Source organism: Arctopsyche grandis, chromosome 13, assembly GCF_051622035.1.
Source record: "Arctopsyche grandis isolate Sample6627 chromosome 13, ASM5162203v2, whole genome shotgun sequence".
Taxonomy (NCBI): domain Eukaryota; kingdom Metazoa; phylum Arthropoda; class Insecta; order Trichoptera; family Hydropsychidae; genus Arctopsyche; species Arctopsyche grandis.
In genome coordinates, this window is record NC_135367.1 from 8,758,905 (window position 1) to 8,777,964 (window position 19,060).

The 19,060-nt window shown below is 30.7% G+C and overlaps 1 protein-coding gene across 1 annotated transcript in view; it reads left to right on the forward strand.

The window, feature by feature from the left end:
• The window catches only part of AdoR (Adenosine receptor), a 44,685-nt gene extending 26,781 nt beyond the window's left edge, over nucleotides 1–17,904 (forward strand). Inside the window, exons 2-3 of the mRNA XM_077444936.1 lie at nucleotides 16,223–16,434; nucleotides 16,520–17,904. Coding sequence (XP_077301062.1) covers nucleotides 16,223–16,434; nucleotides 16,520–17,884 — 1,577 coding nt within the window. The 3' untranslated portion in view covers nucleotides 17,885–17,904. The remainder of the gene's footprint in view (nucleotides 1–16,222; nucleotides 16,435–16,519) is intronic.
• Nucleotides 17,905–19,060: the final 1,156 nt, after the last annotated feature.

The following is a 19,060-nucleotide window of genomic DNA, read 5'->3' on the forward strand; positions in this document are numbered from 1 at the left end:
TATTTTATCACTCCTATGAACTATTGCACTATTCTCCCTATTGTCTGGAATAAAAAGTTATTATTTTTATATAACCCAGAATTGCACAGCAGTGGACGGAAAATACTACTTCTATTCATACTAAACAGCACCTCGGTTATTTTAAGTCTCACGCTACATCGGATCGACTATAGCTACTGATTTATGATTCTGGTTGAATATATGTATGTATGTATGAATAGATCGTATCGGTTTCTGCTGTAACGGATAAGTCACTAGTACATTACGGAACTTATGAATGTGTCCATAGAATATTTATCGTCCTGCTGTTTACTTGCAGTTTTCAGTCTGCGCTGTGGTAGTATAAATTAACCTATGTACATACATATGTATACAGTTTTAAGTATTTTTTGATAAACATGCAATTTTCTAACAGTCAGTGACTAATAAATGAACTAATAAATTTTATACAACCGAAAATCGTTTTTTTTATATATAAATTGTACGACATTTCATAAACTAAGTACTTCCTGTCACGTGCGTAGCATCAAACGCGAAAGGGAAATATCACATCTGATACTTACGCGTCGAAATTTCAATGCCAAACTATTATGAAGGCATAACGTAAATACCGAATATGTATAAACATACATACATACATGTGAATGTATATAGTAAAGCCATAAATTTAAAATATAACGGCTGTAGAGGGTGTAAAAAAATTTCGACCGCGAAGTAATGCTCCACATTCTGCTGTGAAATGTGTTTATTATGAGAGGCATTTTTCATTCTTTCATCTCATCCTGTGAAACAACAAAAAACGCGAACGTGCAAAATTATACACTCGTTTTTAAATTTCAAAAGAAATCTATTTCGGACGTTACAGGTGATTCTTTTTTTTTACTTTTTTCATATACGTACATACATATGTATATTTTGGGTCTACCTCGCGGGTCCGAATGTGAAACGCCCGAAAACGCAAATATCGGAAGGCAAAGATCAAAAATCGAAAGATCTTAAGTCGAAAGATAAAAAAGGGTGCATGGTAAACGGTACATACTCACTTAATTTGCGCGAGCAGGATACAACAGGAACAAGAGTAACAGGCTTTTCCTCCCGTTTTCTGCGCGCGTACATTAATACGGGAGGAAAAGCCTGTTCCTCTTATTCCTGTTGTATCCTGCTCGCGCAAATGAAGTGAGTATGTACCGTTTGCCATGCACCCTTTTTTATCTTTCGACTTAAGATCTTTCGATTTTCAATCTTTGCTTTCCGATATTTGCGGTTTCCGGCACTTCACATTCGGGCCCGTCACGGAGACCGGTATATTTTGTCCTCTTTTCCCATGGCACGTACCAATTTGATAGCTTCGTCAAATAAACCAAATAGTGTTTTTTCATTTCTACGTATAGACAGACATCTTATTGTAATCACCGAAACTCTTCACAAGTTTATTAGTATGTGAGTGATTTTTTTATACAATGAATCTCCTGTTTTTTGATTTTTAAATGCTTTTTATTATTACTAAATTATGTTCACAATACATCTTATATCTATTTTAATAGCTATTGATCTACTGATCATTTTCTATTTTACAATTTTAATTTAATTTTGTTAGTAATCATAGTATTATATTATTCTAATGTTAATGTAAAGCATAATAGTAAAAAGAGCTCCTGTTTACTTTGTTAGTAATATACAATATACATATGTATACGAGACTAAAATTTTGATGCAGAACATACCTATATACATAGATAGTATCGTTCCTATCCGATCATTGAACTGTATTGATCAAAATAATGCCCTAATTTAAATTATTGTAATGATAAGAACACACTCAAAAGTATGGTTCGGGTCGTGCTCATGGTTTCCAGCTGTGATGGGCGGATCTTCATGTCATTGTCCATTCGTACGAAATTATTATTTCAACGAAATTCCACTAAATTTCTTCAAATATGGAAATCACCGTTAGCGATCACTGTAAAATCTATATCAAGACAAGGATGAAATATCACCAAAAACAGTCCAGGGGTGAGTTTTGCCAAGGATCGCGACTGTATACATTATCGGAAAAACTTCAAAAATCTGTAAATACCGGTAAATTTTACCGAAATTTACCGTAAACTATTTTATCGCGAGTTAAGTTCATATACAGGCATATTATTATATTACATTAAAAATTGATGTGAATGGCGTATGTTGGATTAGGTTATCTGGAATTTATATTTATTCAGTATTAAATGTGCCAATTTTGAATTGATAAATTCACTGGCAACACAGACCAACCAAATCGTAATAAATGCGATCGGACGGTTGTTTCAATTATGATCGAATATTAAATAAATAAATATAAGTGGTTAAAAATAAAAAAATAAAATTTATGACATTTTTCACCTGAGATTTATTTTTAATTATTTATGACTCAATCTATGTATGTATATTAACATTTTTAGGAAAAGTAACCACATATGTACAGTTTAATCCACGAAAAAAAACATTTTTCCATTTATCGGTAAATACCGGGAGTAGGAAAAATTGTTAACCCTTTAATGGCTTATGTAAATTACAATCCCTAATGCTAACTGTTGTATCATCCCTTATATTATATATACATACATATATAGATATAATGCACACTAAATTCCGAGCATAGCGGACTTCATCATTTCTAATATTTATACCACATATTGACATGTAGTGAAGTAGTCTTGAGAAAGGTTTCTATCTTAAGTGGTTTCTCATTTGAGGTAGGTTGAATTTTGAATGGATCCACTTTTGTATGGAATCGTCTCAATAATCATCGTCAATTGAAACCGAAAAACTCTAGCAAGGGATGGTCGATCTTGGTTTTTATAATCAACCAAATCTTGCTACATACTATAGACATACTTTTAATAATTTGTACCTATCCTCAACCGGTAAGCTACGCTGTAGCTTTTTTATATTATTATATGAATTTGTATTTTGACCTCAGCCATACATACTTGTGTGTCATGAAAATGGCGTCCAGCATGCAATGCATATAAAGCAAAATAGTATAAAAAATAACTGTGCAATAAAATCCAGTGCAACAGACAATAATACTTGTTCCACACGACCTCTCTCTCCTCTGGATATACATACATACATATGTACGTACATATGTATGTCGTTTTAGACGACACGTATCTACTGTTCCATGTTTAACCGTTTACTAGGAAATTGTCTACTTTTTTTCCTTTTCCTACACGTACTCATTTTCACTTTAATGAAAATGAATAACAGAGCGACCCGAGGGAGATTTTCACACGCAGCTCTATGTACTTTTGCTCAGGGCAGATTTTCTTCTCTGACTTGCGTCATTCTCTTTTACGTATATTTATTTTAATATACATAATTCGAAATTGTATATATCTTCAGAGATGGATAAAAAGTTCAAAACAAAGTTGTCGTCTATACTCTATACCGTGTGAAAAGTGGCACTTGTTATCTGATGTCTATATTTATTTCCCGCGCAATATCCATATTACATGTAAAATTTTGAAACTATGTCGACAGTGTAAAAAGCTTTTGATGACATCTCCTCAAGCGTAACTGAAAGTTTTTCTAGAAGTTTGGAAAAGATTATATATACATACATATAATTTATAAAGAGACTTTGAGTGTATGTAAGGTTTAATGTATGTATGTATGTTAGGTTTGGGTGGTAGAATCCGTGATGTTATCGAAAAAATCTAATTTTCTATGACGACTATATCGATTTCGATTCTTTTCTGTTCAAATTTCGATTCCGATTCATGTTTCAGTACGGAATCCTGTTTCGTTTCCTGTTCCGGATTCTTTATTCTGTTCCAGTTCCGGATTCCATTTTCATTTCAGATTTCTTTTTCAATTATGGATCCCGATTCCTTTTTCATTTCCTGTTCTGTATTCCTGTTTCAATTCCGGATACGGATTCCTTTCTCAGTTCTGGATCCGGATTCCTTTTTTCAGTTCTGGTTCCGGATTTCCGTTTCAGTTCCAGGTCCAGATTGCTTTTTCAGTTCCGGTTGTCTGTGTTTCTGATTGGCTGGTTCATTTCTGATTGTCTGTCGTTAAATTTTTATTTTATCTATGCATGTACGTTGTAACAATAGATGAAGTTTTGTAATCATGCAAAAATTTGAATTCAAGATTTTGACTGATTCGAACTCAGAATCAATCACTGATCACGTTTTCATGATCTAGAAAAAATGTGTGTCCGTGTATTTTGGGGATTTTTTGAACACCGTTTGTCCTATCAAACTGAAACTTAGTATCCGTTACTGAAATTCTTATCGAAACGTTGTAAATTTTTGTAGCTACTATTCTACTATTTTGTTGTAGCTACTATTCTATAATTTCATTATTTTATTTTGACCTTTTAAATTCCTTTTATATTCTTGATATTTGTTGTGTTGTGTTTATATTACAAATACCGAGCGAAGCCGGGTAAAACCACTAGTATATAATATTAAAAAAATTTCTCTCCTAAACACCAGTTTGTTGAAACATTCAACATTTACAAAAAAAAATTCAAGTTAGAGATACTAAGATACTCAAATTATATGATTTTGAATTGAAAACTGTAGATTTGCAAAGCAGATATTACATTATAAATATGTGTGTATATATATATTTAATTTTTTTTATTTAAATTTAAGTAGTACGAGAACAAAAGTAAACACATACATATATACATATGTATGTGTTTCCTAAATCTTAATAACTAATGATCGCAAAAAAAATCACAATTCACTTAAAATGAATGGCAGCAAAGTTTTTCTACAAATTAAGCAATTTTCATTAATTTCCCTTATCGAACATCAATCGTCAATCAGACGAAAGTTCGATCATTAAGAGGCACCGCTCGCCGTCCGTTCAATTAAAAAAGGATCAAAAAATTAAATAAAGGGAAATTGCGAAAAATACGAGCAACCCTATTAAACGACTTTCTATTTTGAGAAAACGCATATTTTCTCATTCACTTTGTTTAATATTGAACAAGGGGTTGCGCATTTGATCCTGCTCGTCTCGTCTGCGACACGACTTGACCCGAGAACGAAGGATTACCACGGCAATAAAGTCCTCGCTTACGAAACATGAAGCATTTCGGTCAAGATCGCAAAACCCAATTACTTCACTTCATGTAGAAAAATGTCCACTTAACTAAAAATAAATAAAAAAAATCCATCATCAAAAACGTACCAGTGTGTATTTTATGAGTACGCACTTTCACTTCCATTACAACATATTTTTATACAGCTTGTAAAAAGGATATTCATGTACTACTCAAAAGTCTTTTCAAGGGCTAATAGCCAAGTATGTAAGTATAACAAAATTGAGACTTTTATATTTGATATTTACATTTGTGTTAAAAAATAATACATAATCTTACTTAGAATTATATAATATTGAAGATAATGGCTTGTTACACTATTCATTTTCTATATAATATATTAAAAACGTTTCACTTAAGGTGGTCATTGACCTTGAGATTTTTCTGCAGACATGTCTCTCGTAAAATATACACATGTACCACATGCATGCAAGAGATAAATCTCTCGAGGATATCTGGGAATCTTTTGGTACGAAAAATTATTTGTCAGATGCAGTAACGGGATCATATTCACACAACAACTAAGCTTCGTCATGCTTATATAAAATATAAAATAGTGTGAAAATGAAAAATTTATAGGCGTTTAAACAATTAAAATCTGACAAAGCGTGAGTTTCTGATAAATACGGCAACATACCATTATACGTCAATAATATCTAAATTATAGCATTTATTAAACGTGTCTATTACGATTATTTTTCACCATCGTACTGGCGGATTTGATATACACACATATTGACCAAAACGAGTTAAATGGCAAAGTTTGAAAACGTTCGGAAGAGTGTGGATATCAAACACAAATTTCGTCAGACGAAAAAGCGAAAGCAAGCTGATATGAAGCTCGTTATAAAAAATCATAATCATTCTCATAAAAAATATTTTATATAATTATAAAAGCGACGAAAAAAAACAATATCAATAAAACAGAGACACACAGGATCAGTGTTATCAAGATAGCACGGAATGCCTAGGTAGAATCCAGCTGTGAATGGGCGTGTTTTGTCATTGTTAATTCGTACAAGTTTCTAGTACATTTCTTCACGGTTTTCGATCACTGTCAAACCTACATATGTACATATGTATGTACATACATCAATACGAGGAAAATATACCACCGAAAACACTCCAGATGGTGAGCTTTGACCTGGCATAGATCAGTCTTGCTACCTTTTTTTTTCATATTATATTTCACCATCGACTTAGTGGACCAAATTGAAATCTCTATCGGCGGCCAAACCTCGCAAAGTTTCAAAGCGATCGGAAGAGTGTAGGAATTTTGTTAGACATATTGACGAAGTGAAACTAATATAATAATAATAATAATAATAAATAATAGTAATTATAATAATAAAAAAGTCTTGTAATAATAAATAATAATAATAATAAATAATAATAATAAAAACCTTCTAAAAAACCTTATAATAAAAACATTGTAAAAAGAATTGTTTAAATGAATTAGTTATATCAATTTAAAATAATCGCTTTGAAAGCAAATCGTTCGTTGATTTGTTCTTGTATCGATTTGAATAAATAAATAAATATGAATTTATATTAAAATACAAACCTCAATACAAAACGGTTTTTTCTTGGAAAATTGCATACAATATTTATCATGGAAAACAAATTACATATGTTTATATACTGTTTTTATATACATACATATATTATATATGTAAAACGAACGAAACGATTGAATGTACCCAATATTCTTCCAATCTAGAAGAGTGGAAATTTTCATGGAAGATCTCCTCTCATGTTGATTCTTTTTTACGAACGTATCTACACAAATAAAACACATTTGTATTACCGTTCCAAAGAAAACATCATATGTGGTTGATTCGGAAAAAGTTATTAAAACATTTCAAATTGATATTAGACCAGAGAGATATTTTTATGATTGCTCTCACGCTCTTTCAACGTAGACGAAATCTTACATACATATTTATGTTGAAAATAAGTCACTTTTAGGAATTACATTATCGATATTTCCATTCGAATGTCAACAGCACTTTCGTTTTGAAATATTTTAAAAGCGACGTTAATCTCGTTGAAAGTTTTCTTCGTATTCAGTAAGAAAGGCTCGTTAGGAGAGTTCATCGCCTTTTCGACCTTAATGTATAAATCTAGACAACAACTCAAATTTATTAGTCGAAGAAAATAGAATAAATTTCAATATTAACAAAATATTGGATGCTATTAATGTTTTTTTAATAAATACACATATATGTATATGCATATAATATATAGTGAAAAGAAATATATATATTATACCTAAATAGAATATGTTCTAATTAGTGCTTAATATTATATTTATGTAGTTTGAAAAAACATCATAGGGGAGCTTTGCCAAACATCTTTCAGATTAGATCTTACATATTGTGACTTGTATATCAAACAAATGTACTATAGACAAAAGAAGAGGATAAGTTAGTATAAATCTGGAATAATATCACATTTTTGTATTATTCTAACCGAGACGTGGGCGTCTTACCGCGAATGATAAAGAATTCATTTTGTTTTGGAAAAATATGTACGTATAAATCACTACCGAAATTCGACAATTTTATGCAAATTTTTTGGTGATTTGTTTTCACTTTCAAAACGTTATAAATTTTGGTATAATTTAAAGGGTTCGTGTATACATAAATTAATACTTCAAATGCAACGTTTGTTAAAATGAAAAGTCTCACGAACGCTTTTCCATGTATGTATGTATGTATACTCGTATATCAAAACGGATTTTCTCGTCATACACAAACCTAGCCAAAAATAAATTTAACATGCTATATTAGAGTGGTCCTCATTGTGTTATTTTTTTTTTTCAATACTATAAGTCTCTTTGTGAAGGATTCATTCTATAATATATTTTTATTTAATGAAAAACTAAATTATTTATATACTTGTGATTAAGAATTAAGTACATATATAGTCATATAATTGCATAATATTCATTAAAATCGATGCAAATGACGTATTGTGGGTGAGGTTATTTGAATTCGTTAGTTTTCATTATTAAATGTGGCAATTTCGAATTAATAAATTCACTGTGAACACAGACCAACCAAATCGAAATAAATTGATTTTGAAATGCTTTTTATTATTAATAAATTATGTTTACAATACACTTTATATCTATTTCAATAGCTACTGATCTACCGATCAGTTTCTATTTTACAATTTTAATTTAATTTTGTTAGTAATCATAGTATTATATTATTCTAATGTTAATGTACAGCATAATAGGAAAAAGACCTCAAAAACCTATTTTAAATCAATCGAATTAAATGCAATCAAAGGGTTGTGCTAATTATGATCCCAACTTTCAAATGGTCTAAATTTTAAATAAATAAATATAATTGGTTAAAAATAAAAAATGAAATTTATGTATTTATTATTATTCACCTGAGATGTATTTTTAATTATTTACGATTCAATCTAGGTTAAAGTTTTTAGCCACATACAGTTATGTAATCCACGAAAAAAAAAATTTCATTTACAGGTAAATACCGAAATTCCGGTCATATGAAAAATCATTCACCGCTTACCAGTTTATGAAATTTGACGGTAAATTGCAATCCCTAGTACACATGTATGTATGTATTTATGTATATTTCTGTAAATGAATTAATGTTTTTATGTTTGTATATTTATTTTTCCACTATACAAATCAACAATTTTCAACTTAAAGTCATTGAATTTGGTATACTTAAACTCTCATGATCAGATATAGGCTTTAGACGGATGGTCATTAAATATTATAACAAGAGATCTCTCCATTACCGTGCAAAGCAAGAGAGCAAAAAAAATGGTTGACAATAGTTATAGGCAATAGCGAACCCATTTTTATGCATAAAGCATCATCCGAACGCGGCTATTTAGGGCCGGGCCGCACCGTGCGACTTGCGAGCGACTTGGTTGAGAGCGACCAGACCAATGCATGCAGGTAGATGGGACATGCTACACCCGTCAACTTGTTTGTCGCACACATTTCCATACATTTTTTCGTGTCGCGCAACTAGTCGGCCGACAAAGTTGCACGGTGCGGCCCGGCCCTTTCTCATGAATCATGAGTAAACTCAATCTAAAAAAAAATAAAGTAAAATAATAATCTTAATATAATAATAAATATAATAATCTAAAGTAAAATATTTCAATGTAAAAAAAAATTTTTGGTAAGTGGGAAAAATAAAACAAATTTTTACCATTTACAAGGTTTTTTTATTAAATTAACCGCGGGTAGTAGGTTGCATATTGACGTTCAGACTACATATATGCATATGAATGTACATATGTTATACTACAAAATTTCCAGTTTCAAAGTTCAGTTCGATTTTATACTTGTATTCCTCACTTTCACTTGCCTGGGCAAGGTCGGAAAAAACAGCAAGTAATCTATGTATGTATAGGTACATACATACATACATTTATATGCATACAAATTTGTATTTATTTAAAATGCAAATCTACACTGTTCAATTAAGAAGCACAAATTTTATAGAACTTATACCGTAGACTATAAAATTTTCCGAATAACAATATTGGCATTTTTTCAATGACATGTAAACATCCACATAAAGTGGTTAACCGAAGATAATAATTCCCAGTGTTTATAATACACACAATAAGCATTCTAAATGTATCTTCAGCTTCAACCAAATGTCCCTTAACGCCACGCATTAAAATTTTTAATAACATTGCTTTTAAGCGAGGAAACGTTGCATAAAAGTCGCACTCGGTTGAAGCTCGATGCACCGTCAAATTCAGGTATTCGCAGTAGTATAATTGGAAAAGCTCTAAGCTGCAACTTGAATAATGATCGCTGCACTCCATTAGTTTTTGCAGTGGATTTCTAGCTCGTGGGGCATTTTAATAAAATTAAAACGCGAATTACCGTTCGATTCTGCGGCTCAGTTTTCATTAACATTCTCGACTGGAATCAAATGGCCGGGAAAATCGTGCGCGGTGAAAATAGACCCCCACTGCAACAGGTGACCTCTCTGAAAACCACATAGTATTTGGAACGACAAATCTATTTGTGTAAGTTTACATTGACAATGAAATAAAAAATCAAGGCTGATAAAATCTCCAGCAAACAACGTGACGTCAGACAAGAGAAATGTTAGAGCTTTTGCCGTGGTTGGAAATACTTATTGTAAACACAAATAGCTAACCATGCAGATTGTAGATGGCCAAAATATACATAGATTTCTAAAAATATTCCTACAATTGTATTACATTCTGTTTACATTCTATGTAACTTAAATTGCCCCATACACAAGTTTTATTTTATTTTATTTTTATTTTTATTTATTCAATTAACAAATTGCATCCAAAACGACGAGTGTACTATACATATTAAGAAACATATCAAATTACATAAAATACACAACCACTTTATACTTTTTACATTTTTGTAGACGACATCTATAGTGAAATATCGCAAATAACATTGCAAACATTTTTAATTACAATATATAATATGGTCAATGAATATTTTATACAGTACGAATTAAGGATTGTAAATAGGTTTTTGAGCTCTTTTTACTATTATGCTTTACATTAACATTAGAATAATATAATACTATGATAACTAACAAAATTAAATTAAAATTGTAAAATAGAAAATGATCAGTAGATCAGTAGCTATTAAAATAGATATATAAGATGTATTGTGAACATAATTTCGTAATAATAAAAAGCATTTAAAAATCAAAAAAAATACAGTACGAATATTTTTGTACATAAATCATCTATGGAGAATTGTTTGCAGCATTTTTTGTATACAATCGGCGAACTATGAGACACTGAACAACTCAAGGTTTGCAAGAGAAATTGGGGAAAGACTGCCAATTTTTACAAGAACCGATTCAATGAAAATCAGAAAAATTGACAAATTCTGATAAGAGACGATCGACCTGGAGTCACAAACCAATGTCTGGCCAACAACGAGACTCTAGTGGGAATCGAACCCGTGACACTCTGCACTAAAGCATAAGATGCTAACCACTAGGCCACTCTGCTGGTTATGACCTACATATGTATTATATTTTTGTGTAGGGGGGGGCTGAGGATCCAAATAAAAGGCCAAAGTCACTTCACAGCATTTATTCAATTTTCCTTTGATTCCAGAGGTCCACGCGGAACCACCGCTCACTCCAGAATAATCTGATATACCGTATGTACTTTCTTATAAAGGACAAGTTGCACAACACAGCTTCCCTGATCCATTAATTTATCTATTGTCTAGGCACTTTAAGTTCTACCTGGCGAGCCTATTGTTTACGAACAAACTCGCCGAGGTCTGTAAGAACTCCAGCGTATCCTTTATTCGGGCACTTGCTGAGTCCCATTAGCCTAATCCGGGGTCTCTATTTTTCACCCACGAATGCATTTAGACAGTAGATAACCTCTCTCATGTTCCCACGTTACAATATTATAATCTATGTATTATATTATATAAAGTGAAAATGCATATTAATTTTATAAGAAAGTAATAATAGTACTTAAGAGTAGAGAAAGTAACGTAAGAGTAAATAAATCATGAAGTAAATTATATACACGAACATAAATTGAAATTTTAGTACTAATGTTATTTAACTGTTGATTTTATAATTATCAACATAGTTTATAAGTGTAAATTATATACAAAAATGATTGATTAAGTCATTAAATAAATACAAACTTGTATCAAAACATTTTCGGCTTTATATGTAGAATTATTTACATTATATATTAAGTCCATACACAGTCTTACAAGAGCTTTTTTATGGCCACTTATAGAAAAGCCACAGCCGAATTCGTCTCTTAATAAAACACTATAAGTAATAAGTAGAGGTAGGATAGCCAAGGTGCCGCTCATTGTTCCATTGTTGTAAATCCTTTGTCAAAAAGGTTCGGCAAACCTTTAACAATGCATTTACAACATTTGAACAATACGCGGCACCCTCTGGGTCCGGGCGTTAGTAATAAGATACATTTAAAATTAATTTTAATAAGAAAAATGAATATAAATCTATTGAATAATGAGCTTTTAGCAATGATAACATTTATATATATGAAACTTAAGAGGGCTGGACAGCAGCGCCTTGTCCATACAAACGTACTATACTTCTCCCTACCTCAATTATGGCACTAGAGAAATTATTTTTTAATATGCTATGTATATCCACCATTGGGGTGCATCTATCGTTTTATTTTTTTGATTAATTATTTTTTATAGGAGCTAGGAGCCGCCAAACATCTATAAAATCGCCTCTTTTTTACACCCACGAAAAGAGTCTAGCGAGGTTATTTAACGGTCGATTTAAAAAAAAATACGTCGATAGATGCACAGAAAATATCTTTCTCATACCGATGATGAAATTTTTTTAAAAATTGGTCCAGTTTTGGAGGAGAAAATAGTAGAATACGAAACCTCGATTTTGTCAATTTAAAACACGTTTTATCTGGTCGAAGCGCAACTGTCGCATTCACTCAATATATATATATATATATATATATATATATATATATATATATATATATATATATATATATATATATATATATATATATATATATATATATATATATATATATATATATATATATATATATATATATATATATATATATATATATATATATATATATATATATATATATATATATTTCTATATATATTGTCGCATTCACTCAATATATATATCGAAGAAAGGAACGGTAACAAAATTAAGGTTTCGGGTGTACAGCCCTCTTAAGCTTTTAACTCGTAAATGTTTCATAAAATCAGATGTACATATACAAATAAATATGCAAAGATATACATATTTATTCTGTGTTTAAAGTAACTTACGTTTTCATACGTATAATTTCACAGTATTCAAATGAAGGTAGCGTGCTAGGGTTTCACGTGTATGCGATACAATTTTGCATAATAAATTAAGTAGAATTTTCACGGTGAAATGTGGGTCAATTATAAGGATTGTATTGTAAAGGAAGGTCAGATTCCAACCAGCGAGGCTTTCACATTGTCAGAAAAGCATACTTTAAATGAAAGCCACTACAAAGTGTTCTCATCAAACTCAATCTGAAGCACCGAATTTATTCCTTTTAAATTCAATCACATAAAAACCCACCGAATCACCTGGCTGAAGGGCGCTCGCGTGTCTCAGGTGAGCAGTTGCGCGACTAATTGAACGGATTCGTAATCAAGACCCAATTTTGCAATTTGCATTTATCAGCCGATTGTATTCGAGTTTCAAGTGAGCTTGCTAACTGCTGTTATTTTGATTGATCTGAAAAAAAAAACGAAAATTAATTGCTTACTTAATTACTGTCTTGTTCGGTAATTAATTTATACCCTTTCCAGCCATGTCATTAGAACCATCAAACTGTCTACAAAAGTGACCTTTGAAAATTTGCGATAAACTTTATTGAAATTAATTACAAATTTAGTGTTATTAATCATATCGCTCGGTGATGAAACTATCGGTTTTCGGGTCAACTAAAATAGGTTGAACATTGTTTAACTATTCCATTCCTGTATTTCTTTTTGTTATACATTAAGATAAAGCTATATTTAGAAATACTCATACTCAAGGATAATGACGTTCGAATTGTGGTATAGAAGAAAATTAATAAAATACAAACTTTCAATAGGAAAGTTCATTAATTCGACGAGGGCAAATGTTAGGTATGGAAAAAGTTTGAAGATATCAGAGTTTTGTCACACTTTTACTTTTACAATAACTTATATAATATTATATATTCCATCGACACTCCTACAAAGGGTATAATAATTCGGTGTTCGGGAATGATATTTGCTTTTTATAGAATTCGCATTAGATAAAATGACAAAAACAAATCTGAAAATCAGTGATATTGGCGACCACAACGAAAAACTTTGAAAAAATAACACAATAAAGGGATTGTTTCGCACAACTACGTATAGCAGTTTTCCAAGAAATATAATAAAATGAATTATCACATAAGATAAATAGAAGTTTCTATTTTATCGAGAAATATTTTCTTCCTTGTTTTATATACTCGGATAAATTTATTTTGCTCCGGAGAAGTAGACAATCGTTCATCATGGGCGAAAATTGGCCAATGTCGCCAATTGAAACTTTCGTTTTCTTCTGTGTTGAAGATCGATGAACTTTTCGTTTGGCAAAGTAGATACGTGATGCGAATAAACTCATCTTCTGTCCCCTGTGCAGGATGAAATAAGGTTGAAATGAAAATGAAATCGAATATTTAACCAGTTTTTATCTTACTCGAATGATGTTGAGGAATCAGATACAAAATTAAATATTACATGCGTACATTTTTTTAAATCCGTTGTTTATTTATTCATATGAACTTAAATACGGTTCCGCGACAAATCACTCAACGACGTTACGCGCACGATATTTCAACGACAACTCGCTCACGGGACAAATCACTCGCGTGACATTACGCTCACGACATTATTAAAATAACGTACAAAATCTTCATTTTTTTACACGAGAATTATTCCAAAACTCAATTAAAGGTATCATTATGAATCAACACACTATTCAATCACATATAAATAAATAAAATATATACAAACCAGTTTAATCTCAATTTATTCACAGAGTGCATAGTTTATTATAAGAATGTTTAATTCTTCGTATTAATAAGGATTTTCGTTCAGTTGCAATTATTTTTTGGTGGTAATTATAAATTCTTTTATATGTAAAATAATCAAATGTTGTAAACACCTGCCTTGATATCGGATTTGAGTGCGTAATACTTAATTAACCATTATTAATTATTGGAAAAACATTCTGAACATAGATTTTATTGTATTCTATTTACATATTTCAAAAACCTTAGAATCAAATTTTTGAATGATGAATTGAACATATTTTATTTATTTTTTACATATATACCAGGAAGGTCTTACAGATAAACCCCAATGCGCCTTCCTGGCCAATTATAAATTACAATTACAATGCAGCATTTTTATATAAGTCGCTAAATTACGAGACACTGAAAAACTCGCAAATCAATGAGACATCTATCAAATTGTACACAAACTTATTTATTGCACATTAATCAATCACAAATTATAGGTGATATATTGTATAGGAAGGATTTTAGCCATTTTTTTCCGGGAACCGTTTCAACAATGAAATCAGAGAAAATTGGCAAACTCTGATAGGAAACGATCAACCTGAAGTCACAAATCCATGTCTGACCAACAAGATACTCTGAAAAATTCATTTTCACTTGAGGCCCGGGCCCTGGGATCGAACCCGGCACCTCTCGACGCTAAGCAGTAGCTTAACCACCGAGCTATGCTGCTGGCTAGCATGTACCATGGCTAAATTTACATATGTACATACATATATTAACTAGAAAAACATAATATGATATATGTAGTCCCGTTGATTATTTTACATATATGTAAAAGAATTAGGTAGGTAGGTAGGTAGTTTTTACCTTTTTTATATTGAACAATTAAATATATTTAAAAGGTATTTGAAAAAAATTCGACCGCGTGCGGATCGAAAACAGGACCGACACATTTATTTTAATTTTTTTAATTTAATAACTTAATATGCCAACACCCATGCGATGATATTTCATCCGGTACATTACTAGTGTACATATATTATATATGCACAAATATGTATGTACATATGATATTGACATACATATGTACCTACATAGATTCATTATAGTCCCAAAAAGTTAGTAAATATATATAATTTTAGAAATATTTCCAATTTTTAATATATTTTATTTCAATTGCTAATTATTAGATTTTTTATATAAATGGTTTTTGATTTATTTTTATTCGAATTATTAATAATAATATTTATAATTGTAATATTCCATACATTTATAGTTATAATTGTAATATTCCCAAGATTTATATTTGAAAACCTTTTGGGCCCTTAAATTTAAAGGATAGGCCTTTAAACATACCCAGTGTCAAGCAAACTAATTGATTTCGATTTAATTATTTACATATATCGTTTGCTTAGTAGTGAACACATATTTATATCTGCAAATATTAATATATGTACATAAGTTTTCTAATATATTATTACATATTATCCCTAAAACAAATTATAATATGTTTTAACTGGAATTTTCTTTTTTGCATTACAGTAATCATCAGTATGTGTTGGGTTGCTGGATCTGTGATTGGATTTTTACCACTATTTGGATGGCACGCTGTAACTTCAGACCACATATCTTGCTTTTTTGTAAAAGTCATGGATTACGATTTTTTGTTGTTTCTATATTTCTCTACAATAATCACGCCTTCGTTGGTTTTAGCAGCATTTTATGCTCACATTTACAGAGTCGTCGTGAGACAGGTAAAATATTAATACAAAGTAATGTTTTGAAACAGAATATACACAGAAAAACAGTAATTGATATATGTATGTATATACGTTTCAGCTCCGTCAAATAGTAACGATGAATCCAGGGAGGTTTCGTGGATCTGGCAGTCAAAATGGAGGAACTATGTTGAGAGTGCTAGGCGCTGCCCAAAAACGAGAAGTCAAAGCTACACAAAACTTATCCATAATTGTTTTATTCTTCATAATTTGTTGGATTCCACTATACACAATCAATTGTGTAAAAGCTTTCTGTCCGGATTGTTACATTGCAGCATCATGGACCGACTTTTGTATCATTCTATCCCACTTGAACTCGGCTGTAAACCCATTGTTGTATGCATACCATTTGAAAGATTTCAGAGCTGCACTGAAAAGTTTGATTTACAAAATGTTCGGCTTGAAAGAAACCAATCCTATAAACGACACATATTATAAACCGTCAATAATTTCACAGAATCATCGCAGACAGTCGAATATGGAGAAACGTCCCAGTATTCTTCATGGAAGCCAGCCAAAAGTTTATGTAGATTCTCCTATATGGCTCCGGCAGAAAGCTGCCGAGATGTCCAATCCACCAACAAGTGCTCCGTCGATTTCCGGTGCTGCTTCTCCAGCTTCTGTACATTCGGATGCCATGCTCACTCACACTGTAATGCCCAACACTCCTGAATGCAATCAAAACCGTGAAATTTGGATGATATCAGAAGTGCCATCCATGTCTGATGAGCGTGAAGTGTCTGAAGAGTGTACTGAAGTATTTTCACAAAAACGTTCATTGAAACCTACTTTAGAAACTTTATCTGATGATTATGATGACGACGATGAAGTTTTTCTACCGTCTACAAACAGTGCTTTTGCCGTTATTCAATATGACTTCAAAAACGACGATACATATTCAACGGAGCTTCCTTTCAGAGAAAAACGCAAAAGCAGCAATACTTTCAGCGATGATTCGGAAGGGTTTTCGGACATAATCGTTAGCAGTGCAAAATGCAATAGTGAATCGAGAAACAATCACAAAAACGATATTTATGAACAAGACAGATACTCTCTTTGCTCACCTATCCATAAAATATTCGTCGTTGAGAACGATAATACCGAAATGTTTAGAAACTCCCCTAATTTAAGCCACGTTTCCAAGATTGCCAAAGAAAACAGACTGGAGCGGAAACATTCAAGTTCAATTAGTTCAGATTATTCGTGTAGTCCCACTAAATTAAGTCCTTTAAAAATAGTCGGTGATTTTTTATTCAATCAACCGTCAAAGAAATGTCCTAGTCAAAATAGAAACTGTAAAACTAAGAGAAAAGCTAAATACGTTTTGCCAAAACAAAGTAATGCTGAAGTTTCGCAGTATCTAGATTTACAAAAGAATGGTGTTATTCAAAGTTACAGGGCCGCGGAGAGCACCGAAAACAGATAACAACTCGACCGATCATCTTCAGAAGAATAAAATAAAAATAATTCCACCCAAATTTATTGTTTTCAACTGTGAATTTACTTTTAATAGAAAAGTAATAGTAAATAACATTATGTACCTGGTTTTAGACATATAAATATTTTAACTTTGTATTGTATACAGTTTTAGACGATTTATGTCACAAAACTATTTATATATATGTACATTGTGAATATAAATGTTTGAAAAGTATATTTTTATCTGTGATTTTAGTAATACATTTTGTTTCTATACATATTATATTATTTAAAAAATAGAATGTGTTTGAATAAGTTTATCGGAGGAAAAAACTATTATACCTCATTTCGAGTCCAACATGTGTGGAAGTTTTCTACTTTTAATACATATTTTCGTTATATGTATTTGATTACTCGATATTGTACATATATTAGATACATTAAATATATCTGGCGTCCCTATATACATATTATATGCAAGATATATCTGATAGTTACATATGTATGTTACGAAACAGCAAACTGAAAATGTGCAAATGTGATTGTAAACACAATAATATTTATTTTAAACCTACATATGTATATTTTTTAATATATGTATGTATGTACATATTTTAGACATTCCAAATTATATTTTAAATACTCTTGACTTATTTATTTTTTTAATAGAATATATAATTATTAAACTATTCTGATGTAATCGTTGTTAAAATGTATGTTTAATATTCTGCTGTAAATTGTGCTGCACGTTTAAATTTAGCTACATTTAAAATGTTACAGGATTTTTATTTATTTATTTTAATTTTTTATTATTTACACATGTGTTAAATTATTTTGTTGAAATATCAAATGAAAAAAATTGTTTCCTTCAAAATCTATGATAAAAATATGCAAGTATTCGTTACTGCAAATCCAAAAGTAAAGTCAATTTAAATTTTAAACGTATTAAAACATAAGTAATAAGAACTATGTAATTTTACAATCTAAATAGAAATTGTAACTACCTATACGACATTATATAAAATTTGTCTATAATAAATGTGCTTTTGCTGAATTTATTATTAGCTTACGTTAACCCGTGTTAATTATTATTTAAATTATCTGATTATAATCGAAAAGGAGAACGTTGTGAATTAATTGTATATGTGTGAGTAATAAAAATTTTCATTTAATAAAAACTATC